Source organism: Brienomyrus brachyistius, chromosome 25 (assembly GCF_023856365.1).
Source record: "Brienomyrus brachyistius isolate T26 chromosome 25, BBRACH_0.4, whole genome shotgun sequence".
NCBI lineage: Eukaryota > Metazoa > Chordata > Actinopteri > Osteoglossiformes > Mormyridae > Brienomyrus > Brienomyrus brachyistius.
Window position 1 is genome coordinate 4,022,110 of NC_064557.1, and position 24,524 is coordinate 4,046,633.

At 49.5% G+C, this 24,524-nt stretch overlaps 1 protein-coding gene across 1 annotated transcript in view; it reads right to left on the minus strand.

Annotated features, from left to right (window-relative positions):
* Positions 1 to 24,524, minus strand: part of LOC125720268 (catenin alpha-2-like) — a 185,283-nt gene that overhangs the window by 123,648 nt on the left and 37,111 nt on the right. The window contains exons 3-6 of the mRNA XM_048995476.1: positions 15,691 to 15,886; positions 12,533 to 12,699; positions 10,014 to 10,133; positions 9,231 to 9,497 (exon numbers count right to left, since the gene is read on the minus strand). Coding sequence (XP_048851433.1) covers positions 9,231 to 9,497; positions 10,014 to 10,133; positions 12,533 to 12,699; positions 15,691 to 15,886 — 750 coding nt within the window. The remainder of the gene's footprint in view (positions 1 to 9,230; positions 9,498 to 10,013; positions 10,134 to 12,532; positions 12,700 to 15,690; positions 15,887 to 24,524) is intronic.

The following is a 24,524-nucleotide window of genomic DNA, read 5'->3' on the forward strand; positions in this document are numbered from 1 at the left end:
TCCTGACGATAAGGACTCTCCATGGCTCCCACTCTCTGAAAACATACCAGCACCCCACCCGCTCCATCTGCGCCCGCATCCAGATTGATTAACCCAACAGAACGTGCAGCCTTAAAAAGCCGACGCACACAACAAAAGAAAAGGAACGTCTTAAGAGCTTCAGAAGAACAGATGTTTAACAGCGGCAACCTGGAGGTAAACTTTAAGCAAAGCCTCGGGACTAGAGAAAAGTGCTTTGTTTCTATAATGTACTTTATACAAGGGCAAAAAAGGCAAAGACTTCAAGGTATAGAGCAGTTTCTTATGCAACACTACCCCCTGCTGGCTGAGGGTTGTCACTGCAGCACGGCCGGCTGGGGATTTGAAGTGCCGGTACATTAAGAAGGACCTGAACGGGAGTGATCCAAACCCGCAGCTGCACTGATAGGGTTCAGCAGGATCTGACAGGAGAACGACAATTTGCAAACCCAGTTCTGACATATTAATAGGTACCCTCCAAATCCGGAGGAGCGATACCATTTTCCCCGCCTCAGCTGAAAGGCGGTCAAATCTAATTTGCCGCTGGAACGCCGTCAGAAGCTCTCGGCGTAATCGAAGGGAAGAGGGGGCGGCTATCTGCAGAAAGCCGGACTCCCTGCTGCGCAGAGGGCGTCTCAGCTAATGGAAAGCAGAGCAGGAGACGGACGGGCGGCCAGCCGACGGGTCGGAACCGGACACGGCGTGGCCCTCGCTAAAAGGAACCGCGGCCCATTGCGATCATGCCACATCTGTCATAGCCTCCTCGCATTCCGGCTGTGACATCAGTCCAACAGCCAGTACCACATTATCCATTTGACCACCTCGGACCACAAAACAAGGCTACGTGCCCAGGGGTGTAGGAACGTTGCTCCCCTCCAAATATTTAATTTGGCTTCATGCACCTTCCCCATAAACAGACCTTTGTATTTAAATGATGAAGTTGCCTGCCCCCCCATCCATATCAAACTCTCTCCTATACCATTCTATATGTACCCCCAGGGGTAATACGAGGCAATCTGTCGCTGGGAGCAGATTCCCCCATGAGCTACCGCTGGTCCGACTTCCCCCCCCCCCCCCCCCCAATCTGATCAGGGTCCCTCCATCACACCTGCGGGGGCCATCTGTTCCCCAGCCTGTGCGGACTGTCCCAAACACTGTTGCTACTTGTGCACATGCCACAGAGTCACCGGTGTGAGGGACAGGCTGGCAGCAGGACCCCTGGCAGCTGGCTCCGCCTCCATGGGGGGGGCTGGGTGTGAGCTGGCAATGACTCCAGACAAACCGGCTCCCTGTCTCCCTGGTAAGAATTTCCAACAGGAAGCCACGCACCGTCTATATTTCTCCCGGCCTGTTTACCGCCAACTCTCTCTGTCCAGAGTAACTCTCCTCAAGTAACTTTTAATGACCTCTGCCAAATTTCTCTCTCAGCCAAAGACTCCCCCGCAGGAGTCCCTGCATTTTCAGATGGACCTGGGAAGCTCTCCGGGGACCCCCCTGGGTCAGACACGCAGCCACACGCCACTGCGGAGGGGGGGGCAAGAGAGCGAGATGATGGATGACAGAGACAGCGCGTGTGCGTGTGTGTGCGTGATGAAATGGCAGCTCTAAGCCGCCTCCCTCTCCATCTTCCTGAAACGCAGGCGACAAGATCACCACCCTCAGCCACGGGTGTGGAATACATACCAAACACGCACCCTGTCCCGCCCGCACACTGCACACGTACACCCCTGTCTCCCAAGGGGCATTCGACCGAAGACTGGGAATTGCGAATCCCATGGAGAGGGTGTCGTAAACCCGCCTTTTCAAGAAGAAAGCTTCTCGGCACACAAGCCTGCAACGTACCAAACGTGGGCAAGAGCCATTGGGGACCGCCGACAGTATTCCGGAAGATTCCGGAAGAAGACAAATCGATACAGACCGCATTGAGATTTAATTTATTCACCACATACAGTCCTGAATACTAATGCATACAATTAAGCAACCACGAGCTTAGAAACATAGTTTAGCTTGCACAAAACAAACGTGAAATCCATACAAGATGGGAAGTTTAAGAAACAGAGAATGTCAAGATTGTGTTGATCGACTATGGTGAAAACCGGCAGCGTAATACATGCTGTGTAATCACACACGTGACAAGGTCACAGCTACTGAAACGGAGACCATGTGGGGGGCGGAGGGTTGCAAGCACTTAAGGTGTTCTGGAGGAGATCCTAAGGAGCTAATGTGCACATTGGCTGTGCTGACCAGTGCGCCACTTAAACAGGATGGACAGGAGATGCATTAAGAAGGTTCTGCTAGGCTGAACTCAGAGCGTTAAAAAAAAAAGCTTTTTCAGCAACAAGGTAACAAATGAGTCGGGCTCCTAGGTTGTCCATCCCCAGCCGGTTCGGTCCAAATCCCATTGCGGGCTTCACTGGCTACCACAGGATTAAACCAGGCTGTGATTGACGCTTTCAAAGCTTAATTTCTCACAGCGCTAATTCGATATGCATTCCCATCGCTTCCAGTCAGATTAACGTGAAAAACACAGTAAATCATACTAAATCGGCGCGGACCACGCGCAGACGCGGGGCAGATTTACGGCCGCTGTCTGCCGCATTCAGGGGCCGGGCCTCGGAAAGATTTAAAGTGCGAGATTAGCTCTAATTTTCTGATATCAATTTAAGGCAGCTGTTCAGTTAATTTCCCCTACTAAACGGTTTCCATTTTATAAACTGGGAATGGTGGTCAATCATCCTGTAATATAGAGAGGGAAGAGGGGTTAGCGTCTGTTTTTATCTGTTTATGGAAGCATGGAGCCCATCAGTGCAGACGACATTTTCGCCAAAATTTCCCACAGCTGTCACACATAGAAGACAAGGCAATATATCCATACACAGCTCTGCCCACAGACTGGGCCCAATCCATCCATCCATCCATCTATCCATCCATCTTCCAAACCTAACGATGTAGTATAGGCTCACAGAGAGCTTGGGGTCCAATTCCAAGCACCACAAGGGACACTCTGTGAGACACACTTTTGTATATAGCATATTTAGCCATCGATCCTCTGTCATCCATCCATTTATCCATCCATCCATCCATCCATTTATCCATCCATCCATCCATCCATCTTATCCAATATGGTTGCACATACTTCTAAACACACCCAAAATTCACCAGCACATCTTTGGCTTGGGAAAGATGTTCTACCACTCCCCACCCCAATACACACACACACACACACACACACACACGCACACACAAAAACACTGCAGATCTGAATTCCTCACACATTTTCTATATACATACAGTATTTGCTTCCTTGACCCCAAATCCCTAAAAAGTGGTTCCCCAGTTCCACGTCTGGAGAGCCAGAATCCAGCGTAGTTTGTAGATTTCCCTGCTTAAATACACCTGCTAAACCTGACAGGTAACTGATTTTGATGTGTTTGAGTAGGGAAATCTGTGAATGGTGCAGGATTCTAGCACTGCCCTAACCAGTTATTCTTATCAGTCACACCCACAGATATTTTCTATTTGCTGCTGGGACCAGCAAGGACACTAGTAGGGCTGGGTACCTAACTTTGCTTATTTTGTGGTGCCGACCGAAATGCTCCAATCCTATTGCGGATCATAAAATTAATTTTGCTTTGGTGCCAAATTCCAATACGCAAATCAGTAAATGTCAGCGCCTGTGAGATAATAAGCCTGCATCATACTTGTGTAATGACCTAAGGTCTCTGATAACTGGCTGTCTAACACAACATTTCATGGACTCATCATTGAGGCTGGAAGAAAAACTCATGCCTGGAAACAATTGTGAACTGGTTCCAAGAGGGTCTAACTGCAGATGCCTGTATAGTGGAGATCCACCCGAATTACGTCACCTCCGCAGGAAACACGTGATCTTTAAGGACGTGAAGTGGAGCTCTGGTTAAGGTTAAGGTTTATTCGCTGTAAGTTGAGATCACGTGTTTCCTGTGGAGCTCCACTGGTTCGTGTGCGTGTCGTCATTTTTGTTTGTCGCGTAGTGTAAGATATGCCTAAGAAATCAAAAGTGTGGCTCCAGGCATTTTTTGAGACTCTGCAACTAAATTTTATAATTAGGCACACAAGTGACTTGCAAATACGCATCTCATTTATGCCCGGATATGCACCCCCCCCCATATAGCGGCTACCCACATCGGCGTATATCACGCGAAACACCCGCAGACAGTGATAATTGGTGTGTATGCGTATGCATGTGTGTGTGTGTGTGAGCGACATCATCGGAACTCAGTCTGATTCACTTCCTCGAAGTCCCTCAGAGGCACCACTGTGGAGGCACTTGCATATAAACCTGCTGATTGCTTGATCACAAGCACCAGTGCTTTAATGGAAGTTACGCAAAAATGCAGAATAAAAAAGACAAGTCCATGGAAATATTTTTGTACGTCAATACAACTGAATACCTTTTGCCTGTGTCTGCAGCCGGTGCTGGCGGGGAAATGTGCCAGCGCCGATTAGCGGGATAACTTTACATCGTTTTTTTATTCTGTGGAAAATAAAAGATCGATCTGCCGGCCAGATTTATTTCTGAATTATAAACATGTCGCGGGTTGTATAAGCAAAATCTCGGCTATCACGTCTCACGGACCGGCTGCGTCCCGTCATGATCGCGATTGATCCCCCTAGCTAATAACTAACGATATAAAAATAACGACTTGTTCAAATAAAAGATTAGTACTGTGATGTTTCATGTATTTTTGCTGTTGCTGAAATTGATTTTAAAACATATTGGTATGGAAACCAACAGGGAGCTCCGCAGCAGATTTTCTTACACAGAGGGGCACTGTAACGGCGAGGTGGGGGCTGTGAGGGGGGCACTTAAGGTGAGTTATCAATGGAGAGAATCCCCAGACCTGAACACAGGTTTCTGAAAACATTTGCTGAAAACTGTTCCTGATTAACATGGGGGGGGGGGGGGCAACCCAACTGCCTATGGCTGTACCAGACTCAGAATTTTGTCAATCGAATCGGAATTGGCTGATTATTTGACTCTTTTTTCATTCATATAGACTATCTGGCAATTATAAAATCCATTAGCATGCGTTTCAGTGATGATTTCGACAGCGCGCTGCGTCTCGGTGTAGCTCGAGCACTACATCGCTTCCAAGTTATGTTTATGGATATGTGGGGGACAATGAGGCAGGCGGCCCACATGCATATCCGTTTAAATTAAGGTCTTTAGCCTAATTTCTTTGGTGAAACGCGCAAAGTGCGTGTGCCCTCCCTAAGCACATGGAATTCGGTCGCACGATTGCACAGAGCAATGCAGAACCACCAGTTAATTACTTTGAAATTATATATATATATATATATATATATATATATATATATATATATATATATATATATATATATATATATATAATGTTAAACTACTGCCACTTTAGGTCTGTTTCTTCTATCCATTCCATGCCATGTACAGCATAGTATACACATCTCTAGAAGTCAAGCACACCTTCATTTAAGTAAAACTGCAGTGATACCCTACCTGCAGTGATATCCTAACTGCAGTGATATCCTACCTGCAGTGATACTCAACGCCTGTGAACATCCCAGCAGCCTGGTGTTGAATTCACAGAGGGTGAATAAGAGATGGATGAGATTTCTGTTTGCAGCAACTCATTCCCTCCTCTAACGCTTGAATTCCATGTCCCAAGTTAAGGATTAATTCATTTAGGCTGTTTGGTTTTTACAGACGCGATTCGGCACTAAGCCATCATTACCGTGGTTAGACACCGAAGATGGCGTAGTGCCAAAATTTGATATACTTCCAATAAACGAATAGAGAGTATACGCTTGCACGTAGGTTTTGTTCTTTATTATTCAAGTCTTTATTTAACTTGCACCCAAAGAGATCAAGCTGAATTCAAGGTGAATGCGCCCACTCACCTATATGTGCATGGACTAGTAATCACAGTCTCGCCTATGGCACGCAATTCAGAGAGCCTATAGCACAAAGCTGGTCGCACGCAACATTTCTGTAAGTTACAGTCGTAACAGGTCTGAAATTTCCAATCGTCGACTTTCAGGGGGCAGCCCTGCAACAACCCCCAGCAGGAAGCGAAGGAAACAGCATTTTTAACACTGGAAATTTCAGGCGATACCAACAGAACACTCTACAATTCTGACACTGAGCAATGGGCACGAGGCAGGGAACAACCCCGGATGGGGGGCCAGCCCATCGCAGGGCACACTAACACACCATTCAGCAACTCCAATTAGCCTCAGCATGTTTTTGGACTGTGGGGGGAAACCGGAGTACCTGGAGAAAACCCCACGACGACATGGGGAGAACATGCAAACTCCACACACATGTGCCCCAGGCGGAGACTCGAACCCGGGTCCCAGAGGTGTGAGGCAGCAGTGCTAACCACTGCACCACCATGCCGCCCCGAAGCCGCCATCAAGAAGTTAAATAATAAAAAAATTTTAAACACAACATATTCATGAATGTTCTGTAAGCCCCTCTGGGTTAGTTCTGGTGAGGACGTGGGAACATTCCGGATTGAAGGGCCTGATTGGCCAGGTTACAGGGGGTGGGGGTGAGGGGTGCAGAGCATCATAGAACCAACCCCCCCCCCCCCTTTCCTGGGAGGAAGACCCCCATCCCATGCTCCATCAGCTTTATCGGCGATCACGATAAAAAACGAACAGGCTCCGATCGGGTCATTCTTGAACTAATCTCGACATACAAATGTGGTACGAATCACTTAAGCTTCAGAAAGACTCATCAAATGGCAGGTTATTTTGTGGAAGAATTTTTCTTGCCACAATTATATTATATACAATGTGATGATCCCCTATGTGAATTTTGGCTATTTCAAGCAAGAGAAATGAGACAGACGGACCCAGCCAGTTCCAGCCCATCGACTTGCCGGCCGCCGGCCCCACATGGGATTATGAGTGGTGCTTCATGGTGGGAATCACATCCACGGCTGTCTGTCAAAGCGGCACCGATAGAGGAGGTCGGCTTCAGCTCATTTAACGCTGCCTTACTCCCAAGATTAAATTATCTGTCACTTTTGTTACGTAGTAGCAACTCGCGATTTTCCAGAGCCAGCAATTGCCAGAAAAAACTTAATAAATAACAAACTGAGCAGCTGAGCACAAAAGACATTTTCAGCTGAGCTGAGCTGGGAAATATTATCCACCAGAGGCATCTGTTTGTTATTTTCTCTTTCACCACTAGAGGTCACTCCTGCATAGATATTAGCAGTGGACACTTGTTTGGCTGCACGGAATGCTAGAAATGTTTCTGCTGTTTTATCCCTTAGAAATCAATGATGAAGCGACCGAGTTACACAGAGATGAAAGTGTCCAAACCAGCATGAGAATCCAAAGAAAACCTCGATGTAACCGGAACAGTTCAGGTGCCTTTTTGAAGGTTTTATGGAGACATCGCCATCACGAGGCGTTATCAGATCCGCAGGAAAGGTCAGCGCCTGCGGTTCGCTGCTAAGCCGACTCGGACTGAGACCCTCCCTAACACCCCAGAGTGAGGAAGCATCTCGGCCAGAGCACTCCTACCCTGACCTCCGGGCTCCACAGACAGCAGCGCCGCCTTCCTGGTCAACAACCCACCCGAAAAGCTTCTGGTCCAGCGAATCCACAGAAAACCACCTTTTTAAGATCTCTCACTTTTGTACAGCGTTTTGATGTAGAGCAGAGGCAAATGTACCAAGACGAGCTCTGATTTCAGATTCTATTTCAGAGTCCAGTTCTACAGACATTCATTTTCATGAATCACACAGGAGCATCACTACGGATTTATGTCCTGATCGATACCCTGAGCCAGTACCCTTCATTGCAGTTTTTCCCCATGTCCAATATAGTTTTGCCTGTTCCTGATGCAGTTTTATCCTTGTCAGATACAGATCCATCTGTGTCTAACACACTCTTCATGTTCAATAATGTATAACAATCCCAGCATGCACTGAGGCCCCAGATAATAACATAATGAAATGTCAGTGGAACCTAAAACACAATCGAAAAAGTGTTGGGCAATTTAACACAAGTGCTGAAGGGTTCCCCTAGGAGGATAAGGGCACTTTTAAGGTCCCACATAATCTACACACTTCTGATGGTTCTTCATGCTGCTCTAAGTTTTGTACCAGAAGTTAAGATGTATTAAGTGTTCCCTGGGGCAACGTCACTCTGGAAACCTTCTGGGCTCCACGAGCATTAAGACAGCAGATTTTATCTTCTGTTTTTTTTTTATGCATCGTATTTATCACACCAGTTTCCAAAAAAATAAAAAATAAACCTCACATCTGAGGCCTTGAAACTCCTCCGGCAATTCGAAAGCCCAAAGAAATTTAATTATTCATTTTTTGGAAGAGTAACACTACACAGTAGTCAAATCCTCCAGGCAATTGGTAGTAAACAATACAGGTCAAGCGTGTATCTTTCATAAAGCTGAGTTCAACAGACCGTTCCTACACTGTCTGGAGAACATGAAGATTTCCCTCTGGCTCCCATTGATGAAATATGGATTGCTTGTGTTTCTGCTAATGGCCACTAGATGTCACTATTGATGCATTTCAGCCATGTAAGCTGAACACTGGCAAGCCTATGATGCCTTTCCTCGTCTGTACTCTTCTGACTGAGGATTTTCACAGAGAATATAAATAATTTCACTTTTCCATGTTTCATGTCAATAGAACACAGTATCAGTTTACACACTGACACAAAGCCAATCTTTTGTTTCCTCAGTATGTAATGTAGTAGCTGTCTACACAAAAGCTGTAACGATCAGGATGAGATCTGTCCAATAAAATGGGTTCAGCATGATTATTACTGTCCAATCACATGCTGTGAACATGAAGTGCTCTGCCTAATCCATTATGTTGAACATGGTCCCATGGCTAATCACACGCTCTGTACATGACAATCACTGTCCAATCAGATCCTCTGAATATGGGTGGGTCCTGCCCACTCCTGCAGTGACTGAATGCTGAAACTATACATAGTGAGCAGCACCCATGCAGCCAGCAGGCAGGATGGTAGCTACTGAGCACAGCTGTAAGGAATTCAGAGAACCACAGGGCATGGACTCACGACACTGGCAGTTCTGTTTAGCAGCCCGGCGTAGTGGGGGACGGATGCGCTACAGGGGGCATGGGAAACAGACGGAAGCGACTGGTGGAGACGTAAGGGGGTGTCATTTCACGGGGGACACTCACGTCAAATTCGTTGAGGGCGGCCGCCAGCTCCCCGATCCCGGTGTGGCCATGCTTCTCGTCAGTGGGGGAGGCGGCCTGCGCTGCCCCAGCCACGCCCCCCAAAGCCTCCTGCACCTGCTTGAAGACGTAGTCGCGGTTGGCGCGCGTAGCGGCCACGTCTGGGTGCCGCAGGAAGGCCTGAGACGCCGTGTACAGCATGGTGGCGTTCTTCTTCAGGGCCCCGCGGGCCGCCGCCATCTCGTCACGGCACTGGGGGTCTTTCAGTTCCTTGGGTGGGGGAATGGGGCAGGGAAAAGAGGGAGGCGTTTCGCTTCAATCAGCCAGTCAAACTGTACGGCACTCAAACATTCTTGCGTAACATTAAACAAGTGAATATCAAAAGACCGCCTCTGCCAGTATGGTAACAGCTAAAGGTAATTATCACAGCCACTGCAGGGAAGGCAAGTGAATAAGACTCCTGGGAAAAAATGCTTGTAATTGCATAAAAGCTCCAGCCACAAAGTGCCGCAGCTGGACGCCGCTTCACTGCCCATTGTGTCTATCTGAGCAGATGATGGGACGCCTGAAAGTGCCTCGGGTTTGTTTAGGCGCGGCGGCTAACAGCTAACAAGCGCTGAAAAATGGGGCCGTTATAATAATTTACATTTGGTGCAGAGAAAATCACAGGCAACACATTCAAATGAAAGTCCTGGGAGCATGTGTTTTGTTTTGAAATATCTTCGCAATTGGAGCAGTCTGGATGGGGGGAGGGGGGCGATGCCTAGCCAGAGCCCACCCCCTCACCTGCTGGCGGCGAGCCGCCACGTAGTTCAGCTTCACCATCTCTCTCCCAAACTCCTTGAAGCGGTTCGCCAGGTCCTGCTCATTGGTGGCGCTCTTGACCGCCTCCAGGGCCTCTTCCACCTGTCCAAACACACACAGACATAATCAGCGGCAGTGTTCACCATCACTCAAACCATGTTTGCATGGAACCCCTGAGGATTGGAGACCCCCTCCATTTAGCTGGCCACAAACAGTCACTGCGATGGGTGGGGGCTGAAGTGACTTTTTAAGTGGGGTCCTGAGAAGCAACAAACCGGGCCCTGGATACAACAAAAGAATGACCTCGATGCCTCCTGCTTCATGAAGCTCAGATCTGAACCAGGGAGGTGCCTCACAACACCCTCTGTTGCCCCAGTGGCATGAGGTCTCTTCAGGAGTGGCCATCTTTTACAGAAGCTCAAGACCACAGGTGACATGTCCATGGAGAGTAGGCAGATGCAGCTCCGAGAATTTATGAAGCCGTCAAATGAGTTGCTAGCAGGAGGAAAACAAACAGCACAGCGTTTTTCGCCCTCCCTCTCGTGCAACTGTCGTCACGGCAACAGTACAATGAGCCACAGACGTCCGAGACGTTCACTGTTTAGAAAAATCTATATTTCAGCAATGAGAGATTAAATAAGAGTAATTAAATTAGTAAGAGGAAGAGTGAGAAAAAACTAGAACATGATTTATTTTGGCGAGGTGTTCCCCATGGCGCCATCCTCGGCCCACATTCAATATCTGGGATCAGCAGCCTGTCCGTGCTTCTGAACTGAAAATGTTCTCTGTTCATAGAATTCAATGATCCCCCACAGCCTTGTTCAGCACCATGTGAAGTACCAACCTCAACCTTAATCCCGACTCCTTTTCTCTAAGTGATATACATGTGCAAATGGGCTTCTTCTGGCAGCAAGAGAGAGCGAGCAAGAGAGTCATAGCTACATCCAGCAGCTGTGGAGGTCAGAGAAGATATGCTGTCAGAGGAGGACAGCGGGGTCCTGAAGCTGAGGAGTAGGCGTCCTCTGACTGTAATGGCCCCCCATCACCTGCGGGGGCAGACAGCCACTCAGCTAGCCAAGAGCAGGAGGCACAGCAGCTCTGTGATAAACATCAATTTGAGACAATCTTCTGCACGGACAATTGGCCTAATGCAGGTGCGCTACCCCCTGCACAAGTAGCGGGAAAACTGTGCTTCTGGTGGAGGTCAAAGGTCAGCATGTCCATTACTAGAACTGGCACAAAGTGTGTTAACTGGAGAGCCAGTCATTGACTGATAGAAAAATACCAATCCATCACTGCTAGAAAAACCTTCATCCACTTGTGCTGCTAGCAGTATCACAAAGTTGACCTCAACAAACTCTCCAGCCTGGGAATCTGGAACTGAACTAATCAAAGCATCCCAACAGAAAAGTTCTACTGTGTTTGTGCTAAATTACTAATGCACCTTGCAGGCCCCACTCAAACGCCAGGCCCGATCCACTAGGTTTCATAGCAACACAAACCCAAACCAGACGGTAACCGGGGCAACATTTTTGTTCTCGGACGGCCCGTTCCACTCATTGTTCTGCTGTAACTAGTCACTAAGGATCGAGACCGGTTTCAGTCATAAAACTATGACTGGACCCAGTCCACAAGCGCCTGGGTTTCACACTTTACTGCTTCTGCCAGCCTCCGTCCTGTCCCAGCTCCAGCAAAGCCAGAGTGATCTTCAGAGACCTCTCTGGAGGGTTCCTCATTGTTCCTTGCAGGTCACCTGCCCCACTGTTACTCTGCCCTCAACCCCACCTCTCTTTCCTCCACGACGGGGGGGGCAACCTGGTCCATGGAGAGCCGGTGAGGGTGAGAGTTTTCAGAATGACCTCTCAATCAAACAATAACAGACAATGCCCAGAATGGGAGTTGATAACCACTGTTTTATTATTAGCTGATGGAGAGATCCCAAAAACCCAGACCCACACAGGCTCTCAATGGATCAGCTTCCCCACCCCTACTCTATGCGGACCACCTCACTCAGACAAATCTCATTCCCAGAGGTGTGGCTCAAGGAAAAGAATTCAACAGCAGTTATCTGTCTCATAGAGTCACAAACAGCCAACTACCTCGTGTATGGTCATATCATATCATATCATATCACATCAGGGTACAGATATGGGTAACTGGCAGAAAGTAGGGGGCATAAATGTAGTCTGCCATAACACATACAAACACAGTAAATATTAATAAATCAATAATTTCACAAGTAGATAATGTGACCATAATGACGGACAGGCAGCACATAGTACGACAGAGATGGAAATTCCAGCAGAAAGATTCAATTAGGATCAAAGAGGTTCTTGGACAGGATGACCAGTGTATGTGCGTATTTCAATCAAAATGTAGACTAGTTCATTCCAGCTGGGACCATCTGGTGAGTCCCCCCCGACAATGGTGCCAGCTCTCGGCTGGAATTCCCCACAGTGGCACGATTCAGTATAGGTGCCCAGCGAGCGGGAGGAACGTACAATCTTCAGGTGGGCCAGCAGCCTCATGACGTCGGCCATGTCAGCGAGGATGAGCAGGCGCGTGACGGCGGACAGGAGGGCGCGGGCGGCCCGCACCATGGTGCCACGCTTCACTGAGGAGCAGGGATCGTCGGCAAACTCCGAGGACGCTACACGCATGGTGTCACCTGTGGAAAGGGGAAGGGGGTTAACCATATTCAGTGACAACAATTAAACAGTGCCACCATACCCGAGCGGTGTTAAGCTAAAACTGCCATTTCTCACAGTGCCAGTAGGCAGTACCATCCTGACCCGGCTTAACAGCACTTCAGCCCCTGTACACTCCATCTGTCAGGCCCGCTCACAGCCCGAGGTCCTCGGGACGCGGCACGACATAGATACGCTCCGACGGTTCAGTGATTTCAGGACCGGAGCTGATTCCAGGTCAGTTACCTCGTGCCAGCATGCAAGGTCCGGCTCTGGATAACAGCAAATCAAACATGAAAAAGAGGACTAGCTCTGAGTGCCGCTGTCCACCCCCGTCCCCCCCCCCCCCCCCCAGAAGCAGTGACGCGATACTGTCATTTCTAATGACTCAGAACGCCACACGTATGGACCCGAGAGCCGGGCCGGCCCACCGCTGTCAGAACCAAGCGCCGAACAAAACCAAAGTGTGCCATGACAACATAGAGCCTTTTTGTTCATTTTTTCCTTATTAAGTTGGTTTGTTTGTTGCCGCTCTATGGATTCAGTCTGGGACAAACAAAGGCATCTTTGTGTCAGGCCCTCTGCAGGCCGTTTTTTTTATACAGTACCATCTTTAACTTCCACTGTACAAAGAATGGCTTGTCTCCAGGTTACCCCATACAGGGAAGCTCACTCTGACATCTTTTTAAAGACACGGGGGCAGGAAGAGTTAAGCCCGCCCCCAGCTTCAAGACACTCCACACAGCTGGCACACAATGGCCCTGCCCTCTGTATGACCACAGGAGATGGCAAGTGACTCTTTTTCCCCTCCCAAGGGGCATCAGCCATTGACCCTTCGAACGAGATTTTGCTCGGGCTGAGGGTTGCAGTAATATTAGTTTTCACTCTTTTAGCGAGTCTCACTGGCTGGTTTTAATCACGTCTGTTTGACGTTTGCCTGTCTACCCCGAATGGGGTCACCAGCTGCCTGCTCGCACACTGGGAAATCCCAGCTTAGGAGGCACCCCAGGTTGTGGCGACAGTCGGCGCTCGCGGCCGGGTAAGCCCAATGCTAGTCCAACTCGGAGAGCGTGCTCCTTCTCGCAGTCCAGCGACAGTGGGGGGAGAACGGCATCACTACAGGCAGCGGCTAAGTTCTCTCCCTTGTGCTTTCCAGGCTGATCATTCAGTAAACTGGACAGAAAATAAATGAGGCCGAGGCAGAGAGAGAGAGAGAGAGAGATACAGCGAAAGCACAACTCTGACATCAACCCCTGCACTGGGACAAGCTAGGAGCTAATTCTGGGAATTATTCGTTTAATGAACGTTAATCATTAATATCAAGTCGCATGAGCACATTGATTGTGTCCCACAAAACAACAGCAACTGGTCCCTTTGGTCTGGTAGGATTTATCACTAGTCTTTGGGGTGTTTGATGACCCTCAACATTTTGCCACCCATCACAGTAACAATGATGCAATCCTTGCAGTTCCACCAGCGTGAGCTGTAGCATGGGTGTGACTACCACACGCTGCCCCGAAAACTGATGGATCTCTGCACTTATTCGTCTCTTCCTCCACCCGGTTTGGTTCATCGTCCCTGGGGTCAGTGCACACGCTGGTTGGAGTGGAAAGCCACCCCCACCCCCTGCCCTCTAGCTCCCATGTGCCTTTAAAGGAGAATCATATCCCCCCGGGTGATGAAAAGGCAGTGTCACCCCCCCCCCCCCCCCCACGAGGCACCACCCAACTCCAGCTGCCTCAGCATTAGCTGTGTTTTTTTTCTGGACAATGAGCAGGTTAATCTCGCATGACTCGCTAAACATCGATAATGACAAGAACCTGAGTTCAGCAGTGCAGGAGAGACGGGGGGAGGCGGGGGGGGGAGGAGGAGGAGGCGGAGGTGTTGGCGGAATCGTGCATCAGCGCTAATGGCTGCAGGGGGCACCCAGCCTCCAGCCTCCTGCCGCTTTCCCATCCATCATTCCATCTGCAGCTTCCCATTGATCCCGGGAAGAGGGGAATCGCCCCTGAAGCGCCGATGCAGTGGGCCAGACCTTCAACGAGTCATGGGCCGAGTCACAGGGACTGCGGAGTGCCTGGTGACAGGTCCAACCACACCTGGGGGGGGGGGGGTTCTGAGAAACTGGGAAGACCAGGGGAATCATGGGAAATGTCTAAAGGGGAGAAAAAGAATGTAATTCCCACCAAGAGGAGGATTATCAAAAGGAACCAAATACTGGCAACTAACGTATTATAATGTAGTCAACAGACTCTCCTGATTTTGTGAGCCCACAGACCACGCAGCATGAAATGACCACCTCATTTAATTAAACAAACCTAACGACACACACCATACTCCGCTAACACACCTATTAACACGCAGCGGCTTCCTGATAATCGAGCAGACCTCGACACCCACGCCAAGCTCCGTCCGCCAGTCCTGATCACCTCACAGCTTCCTACAGACCGGCCCAGATTCACACCATCTGCCCACCGCTGTGCCCAGGGGAGGGGCCCCAGTGCTCCTGCAAAGCTGCAAGCCAGCACATTTTCCGAGCTGGTCTCTCCAGCTTCATTAATAATTGAACCACCCCCCCCACCAAACCCCCCATCGCATAGTTATTAGAGCTGCCCGAGACTGATAGCTGACCCAGTTTGGCAATTAAAGGTTCTGGATTAAAATGAAAAGGTTCCGGGTCAGGCCAGAACACAGGAAAACGTGAACGGACCTCTGAATGGGGAAGATGAATAACGTATTCATGTATGAGACACTCCCTGCTTACTAAAGAGGGCCGCGGTGAAAAAGCCTGCAAGTTTAGCATGTTTTTATCAGGTAGATGCTAACAATCGTTAGCTAGCTAGTTAGGCAGTTCATTGTTTTTGTGTGGGACCAACACGGAAAGGTGACACGCTGGCTGGGGGTTCGGGCCCCATGGATGGTCACATTACAGATGGGGTAGGGCGGACGGGCGAGTGGGCTACAGGGCTCACCTTGCTTGCGTACGTCCTCCACGGCGGCGATCAGCTCGTCCTTCAGGTCCTGGCTGTCCTTGGCTATCTGCTCACCCTTCTCCAGGAAGTTCTGCGTGGCCTGCTCCACGGATACAGCCAGCACATGGGCCCTTTTGGATCGGCCTTTCTTCTTACTGGAAGGACCTTTGTTGCTGGTGTTTACCAGTGTCGTCACCTACGATCGGGAGGGGGGGGAAATCTGTGAGTCATCATGCCCTCTATACCTGCCCCCAACCCACAAACTCACCCCAGACTCATGTATTTACTGACGCCACCCCTCAGCGGGTCTGTCAGCCCCACAAACCACTCCTGGGCTATGGAATTCTGGGGGTTTTTTCAGAAAGGTTGGTTAATTTCCAAAAATAAACTAGAGCCTTTCAATTTTTTAATGACCCCTCAACATTTGTACATTTTGATCGCATCTGAATAAAGTGGAAACGGTTTAACTTAGAAAACCACCAAGCGATCTGTCGGCAGAACCCGACCCCTGATGTTTGACCGGTCCATTACATTTTTGTATTTTTTTTTTTTTTATGGAAAAAAAAGAAAAGCAAATAATGCCTTCCGGAAATAAATGCTTACTCTCCTTTGCATTGTTGATCGAACATCCGGAAATCCCATCAGCCGTAAGTGGGAATTAACATGTTATAGACCATTAACCCCAGTAATAACCAGTAACGGTCACTCCTGTGTGTCCCCATAAAGCAGCCAATAGGGTGACATGGTGTTCGGGTCAGCACAAGGGGGCGACGTGGAGAGCCCACTGGCTACAGGGGGGCGTGACCTCAAGCTGCGGACAGGGGTGAGCAGGAGGCCCCAAGCTGCTCGGCAGAACTCTTTGGGGGGGGGGGGGGGGTGCTCTCAGCTGGGGGAGGTTAAAGCCTGCCGTGAGCATAAAGGGGACACCAGTGTAGTGTAGCATGTGTCTGTGTGCTCATGTATATATTTAATCCCCACAATGTGATTAAAAACCTGTTATTTTGACGTTGTGGGACCATTTTTTCAGTCCCAAGGGGAAACTCAATTTCATAACAATGTGTGACTGCAGTCAAAAAACTAAAAATGCCAAAAGACTTGTATTTCGTTTGGTTACTGTATGGTTAAGGTTAAGGTTAGGGCTGGGCAGAGGTTAAGGTAGGTTTTGCCCATAGCATTGAATGGTGAGTCCCCACAAAGATATAGATACCTAATCTGTATAATACCAGTTAAAAGTAGAAATGGTTTTGGAGGAGTTAGACTGGAGCATGAAGGAAAAGCAGCCATGAGCGTCCTCCTTCAGGACAGCTGGAAAAACGTCCCAGTAGGCCACCTCATTAAACTGGCGTAGAGGAGACAGTGGGGTCAGCCAGTCCCTGGAGCAAATGGGGTTAAGGGTCTTGCTGAAGGGCTCAGTGGTGGGATCACTCTGCCAGCCATGGGATTTGAACCAGCAGCCTTCCCAACCCACAGAGCCGCTGCCCTCCAACATTTTTCTTTTGTTTAATACTTTTCTGGTCAGTGCATAATTCAGTATATGTCATTTTATAGTTCTGATGTCTTTATAATTATTCTAAAATGTAGAGTAAGTGTAGGTGTGTCCAACCTTTTTACTAGTACTGTATGTGTGTGTCTGTGTATGCGTGTGCCTGTGTGCGTGTGTCTATGTGTGTGTGTACATGTATGTGTGTGTGTGTGAGTGTCTACCTGTATGTGTGTGTGTGTGCATGTTTATGTGTGTGTGTGAGTATCTACCTGTGTGTGTGTGTGTGTGTGTGTGTGTGTGTGTGTGTGTATATGTGTGTGTGTGTGTGTGTGTGTGTGTGTGTGTGTGTGTGTGTGTGTGTGTGTGTGTGAAATCTTCATCCTGCTTTACACACAGCCAGGGTCCTGCCGGCTTGCTGATGGATCTCAGCTATGACCGGTTTACACCCTGCTCTTACTAATCCAGCATCATTTCCCCGCTTTCTGCCCCGGGGGGGTTAGGCAGCCAGTGGACCATGGACCCACCAAGGTTTTTTTCTCTCGTACTATGGAGTTTCCATTATCTTCTGCCATTCTTTCTTTCCCTTTTCCCTGTTTTACTCACCGTAATGTAGTAACGGACGGCCACACACTGTTGTCTTGTCAAGTGCCTTAGGGTGACAGTGTTGTGAAAGGCGCTATACAGAAATAAACTAAATTGAACTGAACTACTGTCTTAACAATCTCACACCATGCGACAGCGTTAAGCACGAACACATGGCTCTAACCTCTCCCCCACCACCGCCACAGACAGTGGCTTCCCCATAACGACGCCTCAGTGTCAGGCTACCGCCATCTCATTGGGGGGCGTAAATAAAGAGGTGGACAAAATAACCAAAATAACGAGGAATAAATATCCGGATCCCACCTCGCCGGCGGCATCCCGCAGACCGCCAGCGCTACGGCGATTACGGCCTGGCGGATTCTGCCGACCCCACATCCCCGCTTGCCGCTGTTCGGATAATGCATGACATCGGACGAGGCGTGTTCGCGATAATCACAGGCATCCGCCATCTTCGCAAAGTGACACCTGGAGGTTTTTTTATTTACATCCCACACCCCCGTCGGATTGCTCTCGGTGCACAGGCCGCCCACGCGGCCCCGAATGTTTGCCGGAGAATGTCACGCGTTCCTAACTGCACTGGGCCTGTCGGAATCTCCGTGGAGAAACGGAGGGGGAACGGGTTCTCAAAAAGGAGGGGTTTGTTAGGGGACGAATGCAGAATTAGAGGAAATAGCGATGTAGGCCTGCTTAGTACACACAGGGACACATTCTGCTGCCCACACAGAAAATACATTCCTCATCCTTTAATGGATTCATTAAACATCCATACGGCATCCTTACAGACGGAGGCCAGCAAGGCGGGTTAGGGAACGCTGGAGGGAATCGGGGGGGGGGACGCGTGACAAACGAGCAATGTCGAAATGAGCGATGTTTCCGGAAGGCGGCAGCGTCAGCACAGGCTGGGACTGGCGGTCGAAGGGCAGCCTCGCACCTTGGCGGTTGGGGCCCCTGGCGAGGGGGAATGTTTACACACAGCAGCGACAGGACGGGCGAGGCGGTGAGAGCGAGCGGGGGAGGGGGCTGAGAAACGGCTCCGTCGATGGTTTTTTTCCTGAAATACCGTGGTAAAAGGGCCTGCGTCATTAATGCTACTCCATCGCCCCATCGGTGGACCAATTGCACCCTCGTCAGAGATTAATCTCACCGGTGCGAGGGCCTGGAACCAAGTGGACCCCCTCCTGCTGACCATTATTTTCAGGAATCGCCATAGAATGAAAACTCCCTTTCAAATCATTTTCAGAGACGGAGATCGCCATCTTTGCCCGGATCCTTCTCTGAGCTGCTTTAAACGTCGCCGAGATGAATTCAATTTATTTTATGCATGAGTGCCTCTCTTCTCCATGCCCCCTTCCCCCCCATGACCCCCCCACCCTCCAGAAGGTCTTGTGTTGTGAGCCTGAGATAATTCGCCATTACTGTCCCTAAAAAGACACCCTCCTTACACCTAGCCAACAGCAGGCAAATTAAAGGGAATATGACTTTTTGCTATGTTTTTCTCCCCCCTCCCAATCGTTTAAAATTTATTTCGAAACTCCTTGTGTCCTCTTCTCATCTTCCTGTGTTTGCAAACCTCTTCTCAGAGGGGATGGGGGAGGGTTGAAAAGATGCCATAAACGTTATTTTTGTTGTTGTAGATGCCAATAGTGTCATTTCTGGAGAAGACCAGAAGGGAGAGCCGACTGTACCCTGCTCCCAGATTCGTGGACCAGGTTTCTCACCCAAGTTTCGCTTGTTAATGGCCCTCATTTACCCGTCGGCCCGTTAGGGAATTAAACGGCGAGGAGCTTTGGCCCCCGTCTCCATGGGAACCATGCCAGTTGAGCCCGGGAGCGTCAGCAGCTCTTCACACCGTGGCAGGGGGCCGGCCGCACGAACACACGCAAATATGTGGCTTAACAGGTTACCACATATGAATGTCACGCCGCCACGGAGACGACCATCAAACTGGCATGCCAGTGATAGACAGCAATCCAGATACCAAGTAAGAGGAAGGACCCAGAGCCGCGGGCCGTACACCAGGCCGCCAAACACTTCATTTCACGCCGTTAGGTAGTCTGTGTCTCCCGCACTCCACCAGCCTATTTACTTCTACTTCCAGTCTCTTTCCGGATCTTCCAGCCCGGGCCCAAACCAAAAACATCCCCGGCTGTAAAACGATCACACGTCGATCACGCTCCACATCCGCACGCCGCCACATTCTGACGATACGTTAAATAAAAGCAGAAATTAACATGACAGATGAGAGGGAAGAGGGCCACGCAAATGCTAAATAATAAATGAAGAGAAACCACTCTGTCAGTCATCATCCCCCATCCTTGCTTAAAACCCACGGTTTCACCTTCGCCCCCTGCTGGGCATGTCCATAATAACTGAATCAGCTTCACCAATCATAAATATGACATCAGGGACCCCCTTGGGTGTGGAACCTGTACCACCTGTCCCAGTCCCCTACCCCCCACAGCCAGTTCTGCACCTCCCCCTCCCCCATCCTACCTACCTCGCCGGTGATCCACCATAACATAAAGCCAGGTCAGATTTACACCACAGAGAGTCAGTAAAGATCACAGTTAGGGGTGAAGATGACAGAGAGCCTTTTCTGAAGGTGGATCGCATCATATACGGGCAGATGGAGGTTCGCGGCCCATTCAGCCTCTCATGGCTGGGTAGAGGATCACAGCCCCTAAGATCTCAAAACAGAGGACGTGCTTACAATGCTGTATTTGAAGTAGGCACACACACACACACAGACACACAAAGACACAAACCTACACACATACACACGCCTGCACAGAAACATGTGCTATGGACACACACACACAGAAACATACACACATGCCTGCACACACACACAGACACACATGCCTGCACACACAGACACACACACACACACACACGCCCTGCAGGAAACCCCCCTGTGCTCACATCCCACCCCCCCGTTTCACATGCTTTCAGCACTGCTCTTATTTATAGGTTGCTTAGGATACATCGTGATGGCAAACATCCACCCATCCTCTCTATAGTAGCTTATACAGGAGAGCTGCGTTGGACCCAGGAAGCCCAAGGCGTGAGGCACTCTGGACAGGATGTCGGTGTGTGCCAAACAAAAGTTCCCCATCCCCTGATGTGTGCTTGCCTGGTCAAGTGACCACCCACGGCACACCTCAGCTGAACTTGCTGCCTTCCTCATGAACACCCCTCCCTTGTCTCCGGTTTTGCCTCTCATACAATAAGACAGCATCACTTCCAGCAGGGGGCACTGTGGACCCCATACTGAGGTAAAGCCTAGTTCCTTGGCAACTGTGCCACCTGTGGTTTCCAAGTCTTAAGAAGACAAGCCTGGTAGCGGCAGCGGCATAACTGGCACGGTTGCCGGGCTGTGACCGTGATGGGGTGGGGGGACGGGGGAGGGGCAGGCTGGGGATCTGCCGCATGACTGCGCGGGTGGCTTGAGCCAACCCTTCCTGACAGCCTGACGTTCCTCTCGGTCCGTACACGCGGGCACACACACGCACGCGCGCCCGCACACCACGGAGATGGGCACATGTTAAATTAGGTATGAAGCGGCTGCCTCGTTAGTCCCTGGGTAACGACATCTGAGAGCGAAGAGCCAGCCTCCATCCTCGGCCCGGGTCTAATTTTAGAGAGGGCGGGCGCCGGCAGGTTTCAGATCAGAGGGAACCATCCCTCACAGCCCCCCCCCCCACCCCTCCCACCATCGGAGCACTTCTCCAAAAAGCCTCCCCCCTCTTCCAAAGCCTTGTGTTGTCAGGGAGAGCTCTACCGAAAGAGCCGCCTCGGATTCGTCTCCATCTGCCGGCGGTCGCTGGGAAGCCACCGGCGTCAACGGCCGATTCGACTCCATTCGGCTCGAATCCGCTGAATTCCCTCTCTGTCTCCACTCATGGGGACTGAACCGGCTTTCTGGCACGTCACACATGGAAAATGCCGCTTAGGGTCCAAAGTCAGGGTGTCAATTGGCAGAAGATCCTCCAACAGCGTCCCACCATCCTGGGCTGCTGTCTAGCGCCAAAACTAATCTTGAGCCCCTGTTGGCATTAGCCGTGTTGTAATCCCATACATAGCGTAAATCTTGGCCACGGTCAGCCTCGGCAAGGTCCACAGTGGGGTGACTGGTATTCCCTCATAGCCCGTAGAAGTCCAACATGTCAACCAGGGGGTGGTTCAACTGCATGGGGGGCTGAAAACGAATAAACATCTCTGGCCTAAGCTTGTCCTTGGACCCTTAGAGACCAATGAGGGCACTCGATGATAAATTGGGGTTTGAATGACCAATTATAGGACACCTTGATGAATACCTTACAAAGGCCAATAAGGAGAGAGGCTGATATGTATATATTTGAAAGACTAATAAGGAGAGATTGCGATGAACATTTATTATATAGTCTTGATGACAGAGCTGTGCTTGGAAGCCCAATACAGTGACCCATAATAAACACGTTTGAAAGTCCAGTGGGCACTCAAGGGCACTCAATGACAAACAGAGCCGTTGAAAGACCAATAAGGAGACTCAGTGATAAATACAAGTTTTACTAATCTACAAAGTGTGATCGAGCCAATAATTTATTGCCTAACAGGCTCCAAGAGCCTGGCATATTTAATGGTTCCTTGGGTGGCCAAGTTTATTCCATCCTTTTTAGAATATTTTTAACGACAAGACGTCTATAGCCAGGGCTCTCCCAGAGGGCTCGAATCCTGCTTCCCCTATGCTTTATTCCAGGCTGGGTAGATGGGGGGGGGGCTGGGGGGAGTCGCATTTTTTGCATTTGAAAAGACCCGAATTTGACGGGGAGACTTGTCAGGCTAAGGCTCCACCAACATCTACATTTCTGAAGGTACTACTATGAATATATACTGTAACCGAAAAGGCTGTCTGAACAGACCAATAAAATTGTTGAATACTAGGAAGACTCAGTTTGACTGGACCAATCAGCAGTCTGAATAATGGAAAGACTCACCATGACCAGACCAATCAATAGGCTGAATGCACAGTATCTAAAACCAGGAAAACTTGATTTAGCCAAGCAAATCGACTGCCTCGGTCCACTTTAATTGGTATTAGCCTGCTGCCTTTATCTAAAGCAAACTCATTTAAACTACTGTGAACCTCCTAGGAATCATCAGATACCTCATTATTAAGTGCTAAGTGTGAAATTGAGTTTGAGAGAGAAGCAGAGTTGACATAAAAACAAAGTTCCTCAGTGTCATGGCCCCCTCTCCCAGGAGGCACAGCAAATTGAAAACAACCCCGCGGGCCGGCATAGCCGTCCTCACCGATTCAGCGCCGACCTCGAAGTCCAAAAAGAGGAGGGAAAAAAAAAAGAATGCTGAGGTTGTTTGCGGGTAAGGAAGTCTGATTCAGCGCCTCACAAGAAAATGAATAATTTCACGCGGCCCCCGTCTGAGAGCACTTCATCGTTTTGGGAAAGGGAAGTACTCAGCTTTTCTTTAAAAAGTGCCAGGTTTGAGGAGGGCTGAGAGGAACACCCGAAACTGTCTCCCCGGGGGATTTATTAAACACAATCTGATGGACCTGACTGAACACGGGCAGCAGCTGGACACGCACATTTCCCCTGAGCAAAGGATTATGGGAGACGGTGGGTTGGACACAGGAAGGTCAGAGTGGCCACATGATTTGGCATAAACATTGCAAAGAAGAACATTAAAAAGTGTAAAACATGCCGACAGAGGACAGCCGGAGCGGGAGTCGGCTGTGATGATAGAGAGAACCGCGAATACTCTCACCTCTGAAGAAGGTGATTACATTAAAAAAAAGTCCTGGCAGATTCTCATAGAGCAACCCGCCCTGTGATGATAACGTAATTCGACTCAAGGTACCCATGACAAAGAGAATAGATAAACAAGGCAATGAATGTGGTCACCGTAACTCGGCCACATCAGGACATCAACAATAGATATCTGCAGTGAACTCCACTCCTCACAGAGTCCACAAATTTAATCCAGCGGCTTCCATCAAATCAGAGGCAATTATTATGGCGTCAGGCATTGCGGATTCCCCCTGGCGGTGTCAGGCCGTGCGCGCAAACAACCAGCTGCGACGGGCCTGCATCAAGGAAACGGGTTTCACTTCGCGGTTTAATTTACTCGTTCGGCGAAATTATTTTAGCGGCAATAACTCTCCAGCAAGAGCGGCTTCGCTCTTTATTAACGCCGCGTGAGTGAAGAACAGTTTCAGCACCGAGCCGTGTAACTTTAACTAACCATAAAATAACCTTCCCCCCGAACTGGCAGGCAGGGGGCCCTGTCAGAAAGTTAAAGGAATCTAGTTATCAACAAGAAATAACAGCATAAGAAGATGAAAAATAGACAGAGAGGGAGCAGCCCTCTGCCCACTAGAGACAGACTTGTAGGGGTCACAGAGACCCCAGAATCCGTCGCTGTCCCTCAAAGCCATTAGGACCATCGTCAGATTGTGGGACACCACACAAGGTCACATGCAGCAGAGACAGGCGTGCGACAGACATATTCACACATCAAATTCCCAGGCAAAAGAGAGTGTACATGATCAGGTGGGGGGGGGGGGGGTCGTTCTCGTTCTTGGGACGAGCTTCAAAGTGGTGCCAGCAGGCGGGGGTGACGAGTGAGAGGGGGAAAAACAGGAAATGGGGGCTGGGGGGCACAGGGTTCAACATAAGCTTTACTGAGCTTCGTCACATCGAAAGCCTGTTTTAAATAACATCTTAATAAGGGAACATTACAGAGCCTGCAG